At 44.5% G+C, this 17,318-nt stretch overlaps 1 protein-coding gene across 1 annotated transcript in view; it reads right to left on the reverse strand.

The window, feature by feature from the left end:
• LOC122552179 (adhesion G protein-coupled receptor E3-like) overlaps positions 1 to 17,318 on the reverse strand; it is a 55,075-nt gene that overhangs the window by 23,636 nt on the left and 14,121 nt on the right. The window contains exons 4-9 of the mRNA XM_043694749.1: positions 15,074 to 15,135; positions 12,908 to 13,085; positions 10,324 to 10,428; positions 8,591 to 8,802; positions 4,713 to 4,874; positions 1,049 to 1,252 (exon numbers count right to left, since the gene is read on the reverse strand). Coding sequence (XP_043550684.1) covers positions 1,049 to 1,252; positions 4,713 to 4,874; positions 8,591 to 8,802; positions 10,324 to 10,428; positions 12,908 to 13,085; positions 15,074 to 15,135 — 923 coding nt within the window. The remainder of the gene's footprint in view (positions 1 to 1,048; positions 1,253 to 4,712; positions 4,875 to 8,590; positions 8,803 to 10,323; positions 10,429 to 12,907; positions 13,086 to 15,073; positions 15,136 to 17,318) is intronic.

Below are 17,318 nucleotides of genomic sequence, written 5' to 3' on the forward strand. Positions count from 1 at the left end.
TAAACTATTCTAAGTCACGAGTTTGGCCTACACGGCGGAAACTAAAATCACAGCCCAGTGGTACTGATCCTAGACTCTCAGAGCTCAGGAGTGTTTCTCCTGGAGCTCCAGACCCCAGTTATTGTGCCCCAAGGTGGACCGTGGGGCCAATATTTTAGAAAAGGGAGCAGCGTTCCAAAGAGATTCACCAGAGCAGTGTCTTATTCAGCTCAACTGAATCTTCAGACAACCACAACTGGCATCAAGTCACGTGAGTGTACAGTGCCACGTTTGGAATGCTGCAGTCAACTCTGGTCTCCCTGCTACAGGAAAGATGTGGCAAAAGCTGAAAGGGTTCGAAAAGGATACACAAGGCTGTTGTCCGGGTTAGAAGGTTTGAGCTAGAGGGAGAGGCTGAATAGGCTGGGGCTAGAGAGATGAATTGAATTGAATTGCATTTATTGCCATGAGTACTGAGGCACAGTGAAAAGCTTTGTCTTGCGAGCGATTCAGGCAGATCACAGAGTTAAGTAGCATAAATAAGTAAATAATAGGTAAACAGCAGCAAAAACAAAAACACAGGTAGCAATTTTTTGAAAGTATGCTATTAAGTTTAAAGAGTGTAGAACGATTGTAGGAAATAGGAAACTTAGATCTGCATGCAAGGGCTCGCAAGGAGTCAACTATACCCAGTGCTTCTTGCATCCATATCCATATGAAGGGGAGGATGAAGCTTTCACACAGTGAGTAGTTATGGTCACGCTGCCTTGGAGTCTAGTGGGAGAAGGCAATTGGATAAATTATCGAGGAAGAAGTGAGATGCAGCATTATGGAGAAAGAGATGGGGGATGTGGGACTCTGCGGATCAATATTTCCAGGGCTAGCACAGACTGGGGGAGGGGGGGCTGAATGGCCTCTATACATAGACTATGACCTGGTGGGAGAGAACATCTTTCTCATCAATTATCTGATTAAAGTGTGTGACTGGCAACAACATGAGCAACCAATTTATTGTGGCACCTCCCTTGAGTGCGGTGTCACCAATGGAACAATCATTAGGATTCCTTACCCGATTTCCAGTTAGCGAGATTCCGAAAAGGAAGATGAAGTCAGCGATCAGCAAACACACACACAGGTGAATGTGGATGGTGCGTCTTGTGTCATTAACCAATTGGCAAGTGGCAAAGGTGACAATGGCCAGTAACAGAAACACCAGGGAGACACTTAATCCAATGTAAGTGATGACTTCAAGTGCAAACACATGTGGGAGATCCTGTGAACAGAAGTCGGGGAGATTAACGAGTGAGACCATTTCCCTGAGCCCTGTGAGGAGAAATCATGGGTATTGAAATCCTGGAGAAACACAGCGAGTTGTTTGGAGGAGAGAACAGCAACAGTTTGAAGTGTGTCAGTGGGGCAGCACCCTTACACATTATTTTACCCAACATGCATTTTACTCTCTTCATTGCTCAGCATAGGAGTTGAGACATGATGTTGAGGTTGTACAGGATGCTAGTGAGGCCTCTTCTGGAGTCATATGTCTAGTTCTGGTCCCCCTGTTATGGGAAGCTGGAGAGGGTTCTGAAGAGATTTACCAGGATGTTGCTGGGTATGAAAGGTTTGAGTTATAAAGAAACGCTGGATCGGCTGGGACTTTTTTCACTAGAGTGTAGGAGTTTGAAAGGGGACCTTATTGAAGTTTATAAAATAATGAGGGGCAGAGATAGAATTAACGGTAGTTGTCTTTTCCCTAGGATGGGGGATTTTAAGACTGGGGGCACATTTTTAAGCTGAGAGGAGAAAGATTTTAAAAAGTCATGAGGGGCAAATGTTTTACACAGAGAGTGGTTTGTGTATGGAATGAACTTACAAAGGAAGTGATGGATCTGGGTAAAATTACAACTTTTAAAAGACATTTGGATAAGTACATGAACAGGACAGGTTTGGAGGGACATGAGTCAGGAGCAGGCAGATGGGACTAATTCAGTTTGGGATTATTTTCAGCATGGACTGGTTGGACCGAAGGGTCTGTTTCCGTACTCTGTGACTATCTGCGGTTCTCGCTACACTGCAGTATCATGGCTTCATGTCCTTTTGAATTCAGCATGCACATTAATGGCACAAACCTAAAACAAAATTTCTGAGCTGATGTCTGGTACCATTTCTTCATGGAAGTAGCAATCTCACCGCGCCCCCTCCCCCCCCCCCCCACCAAAAAAAAAGGCTATGTGATTGGGGTTCAATTGGAAATCTTAAAAACGACAGTTGATTGCTTTTTGTTGAGTTAAGCAAGATGGGGAAATGAAGGTAAGTTGCAGATCGACCATATTTTCATTGTGTGCTAGACCAGGGGTCCTCACCAAACTGATTCAGGACAAATGAAGCTCCCTGTGCAGCTAACCTCCAAATTTGGAGACTCAGAACAAAAGCCTGAAGCATTTGTGGAGAGAAACAAACCATGTGGTACCTTACTGAGGATGACCCTTATGTTTTTGAAATGCCACAATCATATGGAGAAAGTAATTAAGAAGGGCAATGGAATGTTGGCCTTCTTATCTAGAGGACTGAAGATGCAGTAGTTGTGCTGTGGTTATACAAAACCCTGGTTAGATCTCACTTAGAGTACAATGAGCAGATCTGGGAACCACACCTTAGTGAGGATAGACTGGCCTTAGAGGGAGTATAGTGTAGGTTTACAAGAATAATACCTGGAGATCAGGGGTTAGGTTTTGAGGAAAGATTATACAATTTGAGGCCTATCTTCTCTGGAAGTTAGAAGGTATTTTTAGTCGTTCACAGGATGAGGGCATCACTGGTTAAGCCAGCATTTATTGCCTATTCCTAATTGCCCGGGGCACAGTTAAAAGTCAACTGCATTGCTGTGGGTCTGGAGTCACATGTAGGCCAGACCAGGTAAGGATGGCAGGTTCCTTCCCTAAAGGACATTAGTGAACCAGATGGGCTTTTCCCTCCCAATTGACAATGGACTCACAGTCATCATTAAAACTCTTAGTTCCAGATTGTACCAAGTTCAAATTCTACCATTGACCATGGCAGGATTTGAACCCTGGTCATTAGCTAGATCTCAGGAGTAACAGCCTAGCAATATAATCACCAGGCCATTGCCTCCAAAGTGCAAAAAAGAAAAGACAGGTCAGGTAAAGGTGAACTATTTCGATTAATTGGAAATTCGAGAATAGTCTGAGAATTCGACTATTCAGGGGAGATCTTAGCACTTTATCACACAAATTCTCTTCCACAAATGGCAATGGATGCTGGAGCAGTTGTTAATTTTAAATCTGAGAGAAAGACATTTTTGCTAAGCCAATGTAGAAAGACATATGTGCCAAAGGCAGGGATATCAACTTAGGCCACAGATCATTCAATGGTGCAGCAGGGTTGAGGGGCTGAATAGCCTACTCCTGTTCCTTTGTTCCGATGACTACATGGTGGACTAAACACCTCGAGCTCAGCCAACATGGGGTTACTGCTCGACTTTAGGGATTTGTGCTTGCTAAGTAAATAAAGCAATGGCGTCCAGGGTGAACACTGTGCACATTGGGAGAGATGAATATTATGGGATTTTGTCTCGATGCTGTGGGAAGTAAGGACTTATTTCAATAAAGTACGTAATTCAGAGTAAGCAGCTGGAGTAAGATTTATAATCGGGCATGTTACAATCAGTCAGCTTTTTAATCAGTTTCATCTGAGCTGCAGTAACATCCGGTTAAATAACTGCATATGGAGAAGTGTGAATTTTTGCCACTGTTGAAAGTTCAGCACAGTGTGCAACAGTTTTGAGGACAAATATTTCAGACACATTTCAACCAGCCTGGCTTCAGAATCTCATTGAACTCAACTATAATTCATGAACTCAAAAGTTCTACAATTTTGTGACCTATAATTGAGCCCTCGCTCAAGGCAATTTTACCAGAACTTCCGAATTTTGATATTATCTGCTCCATAATTGACGTGTTCATTTTCAAAATGGAGTGTTCAGTCCTCCCCAGCCTCCTGTTTGATATCGATCTCTATATCAGATTTTCTGTCCTTTATTACACTGCTGTATAGGAGCTGGTGGCGGTGAAATTAGTTTCCATTTTTCCTACAATACAGCACTTAACTGGCTCTTAATTGGAACCTTCTGGTGACTGTCGCGTAATGGGGATGTTATTAGACTAGTCATAACAAGGTCTAATGTATGATGCCCTGGAGACATATCGTATAGAGAATTTATAAGTCTGGAGCAAAAGGCTAGATTTGTTTGTAAGGTGCAGTTTGTCATGAAATCCCGTTTACTTCTCTAAATTTCTTCACTCAAGAAAATCTTTCATCCTTACCAGGTCTGGCCTACATGTGACTCCAGTCTCATAGCCATGTGGTTGACTCTTAATACAAACCATTCAATTGCAGGTGAGCCTTGTCAAAAAGCCTTGCCGGTGACACTCACATTGCAAGAACAAATAGAACATCCAGAGGTTGTGCCAGGTGCTATTTAAAGGCACGTCTTTTACTTTGTTTTGCTGAGCCTGCTGTCAGCTGTTGACACTGCCCATGCGGTGATATTCATCTCCTTATGTCTTTTTCCTGCTTTCTCTCTTGCCTGGTCACAGCCTCATGCCTGCTCCATCTCCCTTGGCTGCCTGCTCCATAGCCCTAGCTGCCTACCTTGCCCGGGCCAGCCAATGGGGGCCTGTTATTTCAATGCGGTGAATGAATCTGATCAACAGTACCTTCAATGCCATTAGGATGGCGAAGCTGGAGAGGTGAAACGCCTGGCACACCGTGTGGGTTTTATTTGAGAATACCAACTCGCAGCCGTCAGGAGACCAGGGAGTTCCGTTCAGAGTTCCGGTCCAATAGACGCATCTTATAATCGAATTGTTCACATTGGCCTGCAGAAAAGACAAGGGAATCTTTCAGGATGCACCTTCCACTCCCAATATCTCTTTGCTCCCCTCAATTAGATACTTGTCATGTATGGTCCATGGACTGTATTCTCCAGGGCACAGGATAGTGGTGTTATTGCCATCCTCCCCTACTTTAAAAGGCTTTTAAGTACTGTTTTTGAGAATTGAGAACTTACCCTTTGCCAGGTGGGTTGTGAACATGGCCATGCCCTGTTATGTACGATGGGGTTGCTGGCGTAATGATAGCCATTGTTTGTGTTTGGTAACAACTTATATTTTAGGCTTTCCTGGGATTTTAGTGTCGTTGGCTGGGCCAGCACTTATGGCCCGTGCCTAGTTGCCCCTTGAGATTTTGGTGGTGCACTGACTTGTTACACACACACTCTGCTGATGAAAGGGAGATCCAGGATGTCAACCCAGCGACAGTGAAGGAGCGGCAATCTATTTCCAAATCAGGATGGTGAGTGCCTTGGAGGGTAACCTGCAGGGGGGTGGTGTTCCCATTTATCTGCTGCCCTTGTCCTTCTTGATGGAAGTGGTGGGGGATTTGGAAGATGCCGTCTGAGGATTTTTGGTTAGTTTGAGCAGTGCATCTTGCAGATAGTACACACTGCTGTATATTCAAGATCATAGAATCCCTACAATGTGGAAGCAGGCCGTTCAGCCCACACCCATCCCCCAAAGAGCATTCCACCCACCCCATCACTGTAACCCTGCATTGCCCATGGCTAACTCACCCAGTTGCATATCCCCGGACACTATGTGCAATTTCCCATGGCCAATCCATCTAACCTGCACATCTTTGTGAGTGTGGGAGGAAACTGGAGCATCCGGAGGAAACTCACACAGACGCAGGGGAGAATGTGCAGTCTCAACACAGACAGTCGCCTGAGGGTGGAATCGAGCTTGGGTCCCCAGCGTTGTGAGGCAGCAGTGCCAACCACTGTGCTACCATGCCGCCCATGATTCAGGGGGCCCCAGAAGATTGAGAAAAGTGATGAAATTTACCCCCTGGTTCTGAGAACAGCCTTGGAAGATCCAAATGGGAGGGGTGTACGGCCATGGTTTTGTACCACGACGCCATTAACCATGCTCACCATCTCCCTCAGACTGGTAAAAGTGACACATTACAACCTGACACACAGCTAAATTGTTGTTGGGTTTGTAGTTTAAATGCCGGCTACAAATATTTCAGTTAATGAAGTGATTCAAGAAGGATGTGGGACTCATGGAAGCTCAATTTGTGAACATGTGGCATTGCAAACATTTTAACAGGTACTTTGAAAAGCCCTCACCTACTTTAACTATAATTCGTAGATATTATTTGAAATGTTAAACATATTATTAATACACTGGTTAAACATAGGGCACTGCCCTTTGAAATTAAAAAAATATTGAATTAGCTAGCACAATGTGCAATATTGCAATACATATGCATTAGAGTACTTTATCCATTGGATAAAGACATCTTCTGCACTCAATAGTATGGAATATCAGATATTAGTGTGTGTCAGACAGGTCCCTGAATTTCATATTGATTTAGCATCCTGACATCTGTTGAGCCTTTGAAAAACTCTTCCAGTACCAATAGGTAGAGAACCAATAATTCTGAAAATAACCCCATCTTTGAGATACTCATGAAGTTCAAACAAAAGGAAATCAGCTGTTCAAAACCCCAAGAAAGCAAATCCCCTCTTAAAAGCTTGTCCTATCAAACATAGCCATTTATATTCGCATTTGAAAAATCATTTAACTGAGTCAACATCTTAAATCTTACAGAAATAAACAAACAAGTAAAGAAAAATCACTTTAACAAAAGATAAAGGCTCAGAAAACTGGCAAACAAATATGGTTAGTAGTCCTATCCATCACTATATAAACATTCTCCATTCAGCTGAAACTATCTTGGCATTCAGCCAAGCATTCATAGCAGGATTCTGCTTCAGTGACTAAGCAGGCTAAACACATGGCCAGTTATCGGTTTTGCCTACTGACCTCAAGCTTCCAACAGGCAAAAGGTTCAACTGAGGATCGTGGATATTAAAGTCGAATTATTCAAGTTGAGTAGGTGAATTCTTTAGTTTTATAATTTATGGTGTCCCTGTCCAGCAAACCTTCACTGTGGCCCTATACCAAGTCATTGTTTGAGGTAAAATGGAAAGCAGGAGGTGTTGCTTGTCTCACTGGCCTGAGACCCTTTGCCTTTAGAACATGGCGTAGTCCAGGGTCACTGGTGGCCATTCCACAGTGTGCAGGCCCACCCTTGCTGCCTGCTATAGGCTTCCTGGGTAACCCAGGCCTCTCCTTACCACCAACTGTGATGCCAAAATGGGGGTAAAGGTAGTGTGGGGTGAAGGCTGGGGAAGTAGGGGTATGAGCAGAGCAAAGTGTCAAGCTTCCCACCATTAGAATTTATCAGCAGGAGAAGAAACCAATCCCAAACATCTAATCCCCAAATCATAGAGTCATCATAGAATCCCTACAGAGGAGAAACTTTTTTTGGGGGTGCGTAAGGGGACATAGAATCCCTACAGTGTGGAAACAGGTCCTTCGGCCCAACATGTCCACACCAACATGCCAAAGAGTAACCCACCCAGACCCATTGCCCTACCATATTATCCTATATTTACCCCCAACTAATGCACCTAACATGCATATCCCTGAACACTATGGGCAATTTAGCATGGCCAATCCACCCTAACCTGCAGATCTTGGACTGTGGGAAGAAACCGGAGCACCCGGAGGAAACCCACGCAGACACGAGGAGAATGTGCAAACTCCACACAGACAGTGGCCGGAAGCTGGAATTGAACCTGGGTCCCTGGCGCTGTGAGGCAGCAGTGCTAACCTTCAATTTTCAGCCTGGAGCATCATTGGAAATGGTTTCCAATCTGTTAAGAAGCATAGGCACGATGGGACAAATGGCCTCCTTCCATAGCTCAACCATTCAATAAGACCGTAAGGCATAGGAGTAGAAATAGGCCATTCAGCCCATTGAGTCTCTGTGCCTCTGGCTGCTCTGATAACCCTCGACTCCACTTTCCTGCATTTTCCGCACAACCCTTGACTCCCTTAGTGACTAAAAACCTACCTCAGCCTTGAATCGACTTATTGACTCACCTGTGTGGTGAAGAACTGCACAGATTCACTGCCCTCTGTCTTAACCTGGTGACCCTTTATCCTAAGATTGTGGCTTCTGATCCCAGACTGTCCCACAAAGGGAAACAACCTTTCTGCATTGATCCTTTCAACTCCTCGAAGAATTTCTTGGCTTGGAGATGCCGGTGTTGGACTGGGGTGTACAAAGTTACAAATCACACAACACCAGGTTATAGTCCAACAGATTTAATTAGAAGCACTAGCTTTCGGAACGCTGCTCCTGATGAATTCAGGAGTGTTCAATAAAATCGCTCTGAGTCTTCTCATCTACAATGAACACCGACCCAACCTACTCAACCTCTCCCTGTAGGACAGTCCCTCCATAGGTCGGTCTTCTGGACTGCTTCCAATGTCAGTCTATTTCCCTTAGATAATGCTGTGCATAGCCCCATGCACTGCACAAACTGAGCAATAATCCTCAGACAGCTTCTTTCCCTGACTAATGCTATGCATAGTCTTAGCAAACTTCCCTACTTCATAAGTGATTCTGGAAGCAACAATGCCCCTGGAAAGCAGGTGTTGTGGGATGATGTGCTACAAACCGTAATATGGCTGAAGGTAAAGTTGATGGGATGGGTGGGAAAGTCTCTTGTCTTGCTGGTTATAGCTGCCGTTATGATCGCTGAATTCAGCACATCTGTCTTTCGTTCAGGTGTAGCCAGAGTCTCCTCCCTCACCGCACTCTTATTGCCCAAAAATGTTGTCATGTTTTTGTGAACGATGAAGGCAATGGCTGAATTTCTGCTCCTTTTGCCTAGAGAGTGTGTGAGAGAGAGAGAGAGAGAGATCACCGCTCCATCACCAGCTTTTCAATTTCCACCCTCGATATCCATCGACAAAATCGTAATGTGGGTTTTTTATTTCAACAAATTTATCATTTCTCCCTCAAATGGTGCCATTGAGTGTTGCACGGTGGACTACCACTTGATTGTCATCACCAGAGTAGCTTTTCAGAAAAATGACCTTCAGATACAGAGACAAACCTCTGAGCTGAAAGGCAGCATCAGGAATGGGTAAAATTGGCAGCAAGTTAGATCCAGGCCTGACAAGGTCATGACAGACCCAGGCTGTGGTTCAGGAGGGAGAACAGTCCATCGCGCTATAGCAAGGGTGCGATTGTATTCAGAGAGGGTTACTGAGGACGTAGCCTGAGCTGATGCGATTCAGGGATGATGAGAGATCAGATAGCCTGGGGCTGTTTTCCAGAGAAGGCTGGAGGAGGGCCCTGACTGAGGTCAACAAAATTATCAGGGACACAGACAGGATGGAGAGGGAAAGACCTTTCTCCTCAGAGAGAGGGGGTCACAAACCAGCTTAGGTTTGAATTAATGGCCAGGAGGAGATTGAAAGAAAATCTGTTTCAGAGTGGCAGAGGCTGGTGGGTGTCTGGAACCGACTGCCTGAAAGGATGATAGAGGCAGGAGCTATCACAACATTTAAGAAGTTTTCAGAGGAATACCTGGAAGTCCCAGAGGCTTTGGATCCGGAGCTGGGCAATGGGATAGGGTAATTGTGAAATAGAGGCCAGCATTCCATCACCCTTCATTTACAAATGCCTTTGACAGTAACACTGCCTCTTACTGAGCCAGGCAGTCAGGGGCTCAATATTCCTGATGTTCAACCTTTTATGTCCACCAGGGCTTCCTGATTGGACCAGATTAACAACCCAGTCAGGGAACTTATATTCTGTGATGTCCAACGGGCTGACCTCTTTACAATCACCACAAAAATCCATCTGGGTCACTGATGTCCTTTAGGGAAGGAAACTGTCATCCTTCCCAGGTCAGGCCTACACGTGACTCCAGACCCACAGCAATGGAGCTGACTCTTAACTGCTCACTGGGCAATTAGGGATGGGCAATAAATGCTGATCCATCCAGCATTGCCCACATCCCGTGAGTAAATATATAAAATAAAACTTCCCTCTGTGTGTCATGCTGCTGGAGGACTCGGTAAGATGGAGTCCGAGGGCTTTAAGTCTATGAGGGCTATGGTGATGGGCTTGTACCCAAAAAGTAGATTGCAAAATCTCAGCGAGATGTAACAGGACAGGAATGGGTAAAGGATGTTCCTTAAAGACCATTCCCAGTCTGACGAGTAGTGGACATCTGGTTGGAATTATGCCTTTACTCTGTCCCATCAATTCTGGGATTCTAGGAGACTGTAAGATATTTGAAAAATATCCATGATTTGGCCCAATTTAACGTGTTTTTATGAGTTCCCGCTGAGTTGGGTTTGTTTGGATTGCAGTTATCAGTTTGTAATGATACTTTACCTGTTGCCGTGTCCATAAATATAACTGGATCAATCTCCATGGAGTTCCCTTGTGCTGATACCACGATGGGTTCTACAGGACTCATGTGACGCCTTATTACGATATCTGAAAATTCATGAGGTAACTATTAGTTTCCGCCTTTGCGGCTCTCAGCTTTCCTACTCAAAAATCGCCGTGACACGTTCCCGTTCACCTTTGCTCGTGAATACAGCTACATCATAAAATGGGTTAGTTCACGCCTTTGTGTCCAGAAGGGAGATGCCTGCCCTGTGAGTGTTAGAAAGCCGAGCTCAAAGGGAAGGTGAGCGAGTGAACTAACCCTTCCTTAACCACTACCTCCTCACCCGCAGCAGTGGATTGCGCAGATTGGCAGTGGCCTGGGGATATCACTGCTCAGCTGTTCCTATTGCAACACTGCTGGGGACCTAGTGTCAAATCCTACCATAGCAGATCTTGGAATTTGAATTCAGCATCAAATCTGGAATCACATTCCTGAAGAAGGATTTACACCCAAAATATTGACTCTTCTGCTCCTCAGATGCTGCCTGACCTCCTGTGTTTTTCCAGATCTGGAATCAAGGATGATCATGACTCTTATTGATTCATAAGGGATGAAACGTCATCTGGTTCGCTCATCCCCTTTAGGGAAGGAAGCTGCCAACCTTACCTGGTCTGGCCTACATGTGACTCCAGACCCTCAGCAATGGGGTTGACTTTTAACTGCCCTCTGGGCAATTAGGGATGGGCAATAAATGCTGGCCTCACCAGAGATGCTCACATTCTGTACATAAACAAACGAAAGTGTGGCAATAGAACTCATGGTGGAGACTGGTACAACTACAACATTTAAAAGGCTTCTGGATGGTTACGTGAATAGGAAGGGTTTAAGTGGGATATGGACCAAATGCTGGAAAATGGGACTAGATTAATTCAGGATATCTGGTTGGCATGGACGAGTTGGACCGGAGGGTCTGATTCAATGCTGGAAGGAAGGGGGCAATCCCAGCATCACCTTTTTTGTGAGGGGGAGGTCTGAGAATTCTATGGAAATCAGGCAGCTCAGGAACCTTCATGTGAATATGGGAGACCATTCAGCCCATCGAGCCTGCTCCGCCATTCAATAAGATGATGGCTGATATGATTATAAGCTCCAACCTACACTCCCACTTACACAAAATGGCCTTTCACCCCCTTGATAACCAAACATCTATCTGCCTCTGCCTTACAAATATTTGCTTCCACCACCGTTTCAGGGAGAGAATACCAAAGACCGTCTGAGTGAAAGAACTTCACCTCATTTGTTTTAAATGGGAGACTCCTTATTTTTGAAACATGTTCTAGATTCTCTCATCTACCCTGTCTACTGACCATCCACTCATCAATCTTGTCCAAACCCCTCATGAATTTTAACATGTCAATCAAGTTTTACTCATCTAAACTCCAGTAAATACAAGGCTTGGCTGCCCAGTCTTTCCTGCTAAGATGACTCTCATTCCCAGTATTAGCCTGGTAAACCTTCTCTGAACTGCATCCAACTCATCTGAAGCCTTTCCCAAATAGGAAGACCAACACGGTGCACAGCACTCCTGATGCGGTCTCACTCGTGCCCTGTCTAAGTGAATCACAACTTTCATGCTTATGTATTCAATTCTCCTTATCGGAAAAGGTAACTGTCTATTAGCTTTCATGATTACTTGCTGTATCTACAAACGAACCTTTCTGATTCCTCTGCACCTCTGAGCTCTTCAGTCCTAGCAGCGCCACTGGGAGAGCTGGCCACTGCTAGAATTGCACCCAGCTGTGAGACTCATTGATGGAAGCCAAAGATAAGACTTGTTGGAATAAGACAAGTTGGGTTGGTGAGCTGGAGGCCTTAGGGAGTGGTCTTGTGGGCTCGACTGATTCTAGGTTCAAACAATCAAGCTGAATGAGCTAGCTTAGTTACCAAATCAAACACAGAGCAATTGGACCTTTGAGCATTGATGGCTCAGTGGTTAGCACTGCTGCCTCACAGTGCAAGGTACCCAGGTTTGATTCCAGCCTCAGGTGACTGTCTGGGTGGAGTTTGCACATTCTCCCCGTGTCTGCGTGGGTTTCCTCCGGGTGCTCCGGTTTCCTCCCACAGTCCAAAGATGTGCAGGTTAGGCGGATTGGCCATGCCAAATTACCCATAGTGCTCAGGGATGTGCAGGCTTCAGTGGGTTACAGTGTGTGGTTACAGGGAGAGGGTGTGATGCTCTTCAGAGGGTGGACACAGCTGAAATGGGCCAAATGACCTCTCTCTGCCATGTAGGGATTCTATGAACATTACATATACCTTGCAAGAGATGCTTAACAAAGACAAGAGTTGAAATTCAATTCGTGCATGATCTGATTAGGTGGCAGAGATGGATCAAGGGGCTGAATGATCTCTATTTGTTCCTAATGCTCACCATTCTATTGGGTATCTGACAATAAGCGAGAACTGGAACATACAGAGTTCTATCTCTCTGTCATATGGGGACAAACACTACCTTTCTGGTAACTGATAGGGAGGGATGAGTTGCTGTGCATTAACAGATTTTGAAAAGTGGTAACTTATTACCAAATTCAGCCATTGACTTTCGCTCTTCACTTTCATTCCATGGAACCTCGACCAGGGATCGTAGGATACGTTCGGCATTATCCAGGATCTTTGCAACTTTGCTGGTTTCATCTGATGCCCTCTCAACATCTCTGCCCATGTTGGTATATAAAGCCTTCATTTGACATGAGTTCAGACACTGTTAACGACAAGATTCAGAAAACAGTCATTTTCAATTACATAATGTTATTATTGCACTTTAAACAAGCAATAAAACGCTAAATATCTCTCAGTGCTTTTTAAAAAAACTTAATATTTCATGGTTTGTGGGCACTTCCTTTATTCCCCGTCCATAATTGCCCTGGAGAAGGCAATGGAGAGCTGTGTTCTTGAACCATGACACTCTTTGGGGTGTGGAAGCTATGAGTGGGGTGTGTGGAGGAATCCAGAATTTTGACAGAGTGGCAATGCAGGAAGAGTTGCTCCAAGTCTGGATAATGTATGGCTGGGAGGGGAATTTGCAAGGGTTGTTGTTGCCATGTATCTGCTCCCCTTGTCCTTCTAGGCAGTGGAGGGTGTGGGTTTGGAAGGATCCTCAGTGAGTTGCTGCAGTGCACCTTATAGATAGTACACATTGCTGTGACTGAGGCTGGGCTTTGGAATGGGGGCATGGTGAAGGTGCTGGATGGGGAGCTGATTATACAGGCACCTTTCCCCTGGATGATGTTGGGCCTCTTCAGTATTGTTGGAGCAGTTCCCATCCAGACAACTGCAGACCATCCAGTCACCCTCCTGCTCCTGTCTGTCATGATCTTAAAATCCTGTTGCATTAATGTAGTGCCACTCTGTCACTGCTTAACGTAGCCTACAGAAGAAATCTTCACCTTAGCCACAGAGATGTGTTATTCACAGCAGATTTCCCTGCCTCTGGTCCTTAAAGTGCTTTCAGCCAGAAATTCTGAATGGCGCTATAGCGGTGCAAGTTCGGAACATAGAAACAGGAGTAGGCTATTCAGCCCCTTGGAAGCTGTTCTGTGGTGTAACTCCATATACAATATATAGATGGAGTCCCTTAATATCTTTGCTTAGCAAAAATTTATCTATCTTAGATTTAAAATTAATAACAGATTCAGAATCCACTGTGGAAGAGAATTCCAACATCTATCAACTATTGTGTGTCGAAGTGCTTCCTAACACCCTGAAAGGTCTGGCCCTAATTCTCAGATTATGTCCCTTGTTCGAGAATCCCCGATCAGTGGAAATGGTTTACCTTTATCTCCCCTGTCTTTTCCTGTTAATATCTTGAAAACCTTGATCAGATCACCCCTTAACCCTTTAAATTCTAGACAAAACAGGCCTCATTTGTATAATCTCTCCCCATAGCTGCTGAAGTCCAGGTATCATTGTAAACCTACACTGTACTCCCTCCAAGGCCAGTCTATCCTCACATCTGCTCACTCTGCTCCAAGTGGGGTCTAACCAGAAAAGAAAAACCTGAAAAGAACTGCGCTCAGCTGGAAATCAGAAACAAAAAATGAAAACAGAAATTGCTGGAAAAGCTCAGCAGGTCTAGCAGCACAAATCCATTGTCAATTGTTGGAAGACCCCATCTGCTTCACTAATGTCCTTTAGGGAAGGAAACTGCTATTCCTTACCTGGTCTGGCCTACATAAGACTCTGGACCCATAGGAGAATAATCAGAGTTAAAGTTTGGGGTCCAGTGACCCTTCTTCAGAGCTGCTGGGGTTGAAGTCGGGTTGTGTATAACTTCTGCATCCTTGTACTCCAGTACTCTAGATATAAAGGCCAGCATTCCATTAGCTGTCTTGATTATTTCTGCACCTCGGTGACATTTTAAATATCTCTGCTCCTGAATCTCCAAGTCTCTTTGGACAAACACTATATTTAATTTCATACCATCTATAAATTACCCTGATCTATCCTTTTTCTGACCAAGCACTTGCTTGTATCAAACTCCATCTGCCATAGTTTTGCTCATTCACTTGGCACGTCAATATATCTTTGTAATTTCATGCTATTACCTACACTGGCTATAATACTGCCTAATGTTATATAATGAGCAGATTTGGCTCTGTAAGTTTCTCAGCTGTTATCCAAGCCTTTAATAAATAACGTGGATAATTGAGACTCTCAGCGTTGTTTTCTCCTGCAGTTTAGCTGACTTACCATTTGCTTAGAAACATGGGAATTGATTGAGTTCGTGGAAAAATAGCATTCGATTTCACATCCTGGGAGAATGGAAGGCACAGATTAGAATCACAGGGTCATTTCAGAACGGATTACAGCTCACATGCGGTATGTTTACTGCAGACACACATTTCATTCTGAACGATTAGCACCGGTGGATTTTTAACTCAAGATTTTGAAACTGAAAGTTGATGATTTGTTCACAATTGGCTGAGACTTGCAGATTAGGTTTCTGTTCATTTTTTTAACACATTATCGTAAGATTGGCGTTGGGGTAAGGGCATTTTGGCACACAGGGCTGTCAAATGTCAAGCTGGGCGATGGAGATATTGCCAATTAGTAAACTTTATAGAATCCCTATAAGTGTGGAAACAGATCATTTGGCCCAACAAGTCCACATCGACCTTCTGAAGAGTAACCCACCTATACCCATTCCTCTACCTCATTACTGTACGTTACCCTTGACTAATGCACCTACTCTATTGCTTAACAGTTATCCCCAACTAATGCACCTAATCTCCAGGTCCCCAAACACTATGGGCAACTTAGCGTGGCCAATCCACCCTAACCTGCACATCATTGGACTGTGGGAGGAAACCAGAGCACCCGGAGGAAACCCACACAGACACAGGGAGAACGTGCAAACTCCACACAGTCACCCGACGGTGGAATCGAACCCAGGTCCCTGGCGCTGTGAGGCAGCAGTGCTAACCACTGAGCCATCAATTGGCTCATTGAGTGACAATCAGAATTTGGCAATTTGTTGTTAAAGAATAAAATGTCAAACTCTGGTGTTTTAAAGACCAAAAACAGATCATGCAAGTGTTTTAAAAAAAAAACAGAGTAATTGTTTTGCGCAATACAAATTGTTTTCAGAAATATTCAAGATTTTTTATTATTCATGGAATGGGAGGTGGGTATTATGACCCAGGACAGTATGTGTTACCCAGATGGCACTTAAGTATCAACCATATTGCTGTGGGTCTGGAGTCATATGTGGGCCAGACCAGGTAAGGATGGTAGATTTATTGCCTAATAAGATGGATTTTGACAATAAGTTGACAATGGTACATGGTCAACATTTTATCAAATGCAAATCTCACCAGCTACCTTTGTAGGATTTGAAGCCAAGTACCCAGAACATTAGCCTGGGGTTCTGGAGCACTAATCCATGGATATTACCACTATATCACCCCTGGGCAAGGAGCAAGCATTGGTTAGTGTGAAGTGTATGCTTACTTATGGCCAGACATTTATTGCCCAGAACATGGGCTTGGAGGAAAAAACAAGTAGCTCTTACTGAGACCAGCGACAGGAGCCAATTCTTTTGCTAATGCATTTAAGGGCCTACAACTGTGTGAGTGCCATGTGCTAATTAGTTCCCCACAAGAGAAACCAGGCCTAGGGCTTACTGACTAGGCCCAACTACGAGGTGAAGACCTTACCTCTCATGGATGAATCGGTCCTCCCTGCTTTTAACTGCCACCTCAATCTTATCTCCCCACCTTTTTTTCTGATGTAATAAAATACCTGCTTATGGCCTCATGGTATTATCATGATATGATTAATCTGGGGACCCAGGTTCATAATCCCACCATGACAGATGATGGAATTTGAATTCATCTGGAATTCAGATGACCATGACGCCATTACCAATTGTTGAAAAACCCATCTGGGTCACTAATGTCCTTCAGGGAAGGAAACTGCCATCTTTACCTGGTCTGGCCTACGTGTGACTCCAGACCCACAGCGACATGGTTGACTCTTAACTGCCATTTGGACAATTAGGGCGATATGTGCTGGTTTTCCTTCGTCCCCGTGAATAAACAAAAGATGTTTCCCTTTCTACTTCAATCCCAATCTTTACTTTACTCTTGTTTTTGTTGTAAAAGGCAAAGGGTGATCAGGACTTCCAGCTTTGCTGTCTGTTAGTATTGAACAATCTGATTGGCTGCTAGGCCTGGCATCACTGTTGCTGGGCGCCAGAAATCTTTCTGAGCTGGCGCCAAAGTCAACATAACATCAGCCATTCCACGCAACAAAGATAGAATAGAATCCCTACAGTGTGGAAACAGGCCCTTTGGCCCAACAAGTCCACACCGACCCTCTGAAGAGTAATCCACCCAGACCCATTCCTTATTACTGTACGTTAACCCTGACTAATGCACCTAATCCACACACCCCTGAACACTAAGGGCAATTTAACTTGGCCAATCCACCTAAC

Source organism: Chiloscyllium plagiosum, chromosome 8, assembly GCF_004010195.1.
Source record: "Chiloscyllium plagiosum isolate BGI_BamShark_2017 chromosome 8, ASM401019v2, whole genome shotgun sequence".
Lineage (NCBI taxonomy): Eukaryota > Metazoa > Chordata > Chondrichthyes > Orectolobiformes > Hemiscylliidae > Chiloscyllium > Chiloscyllium plagiosum.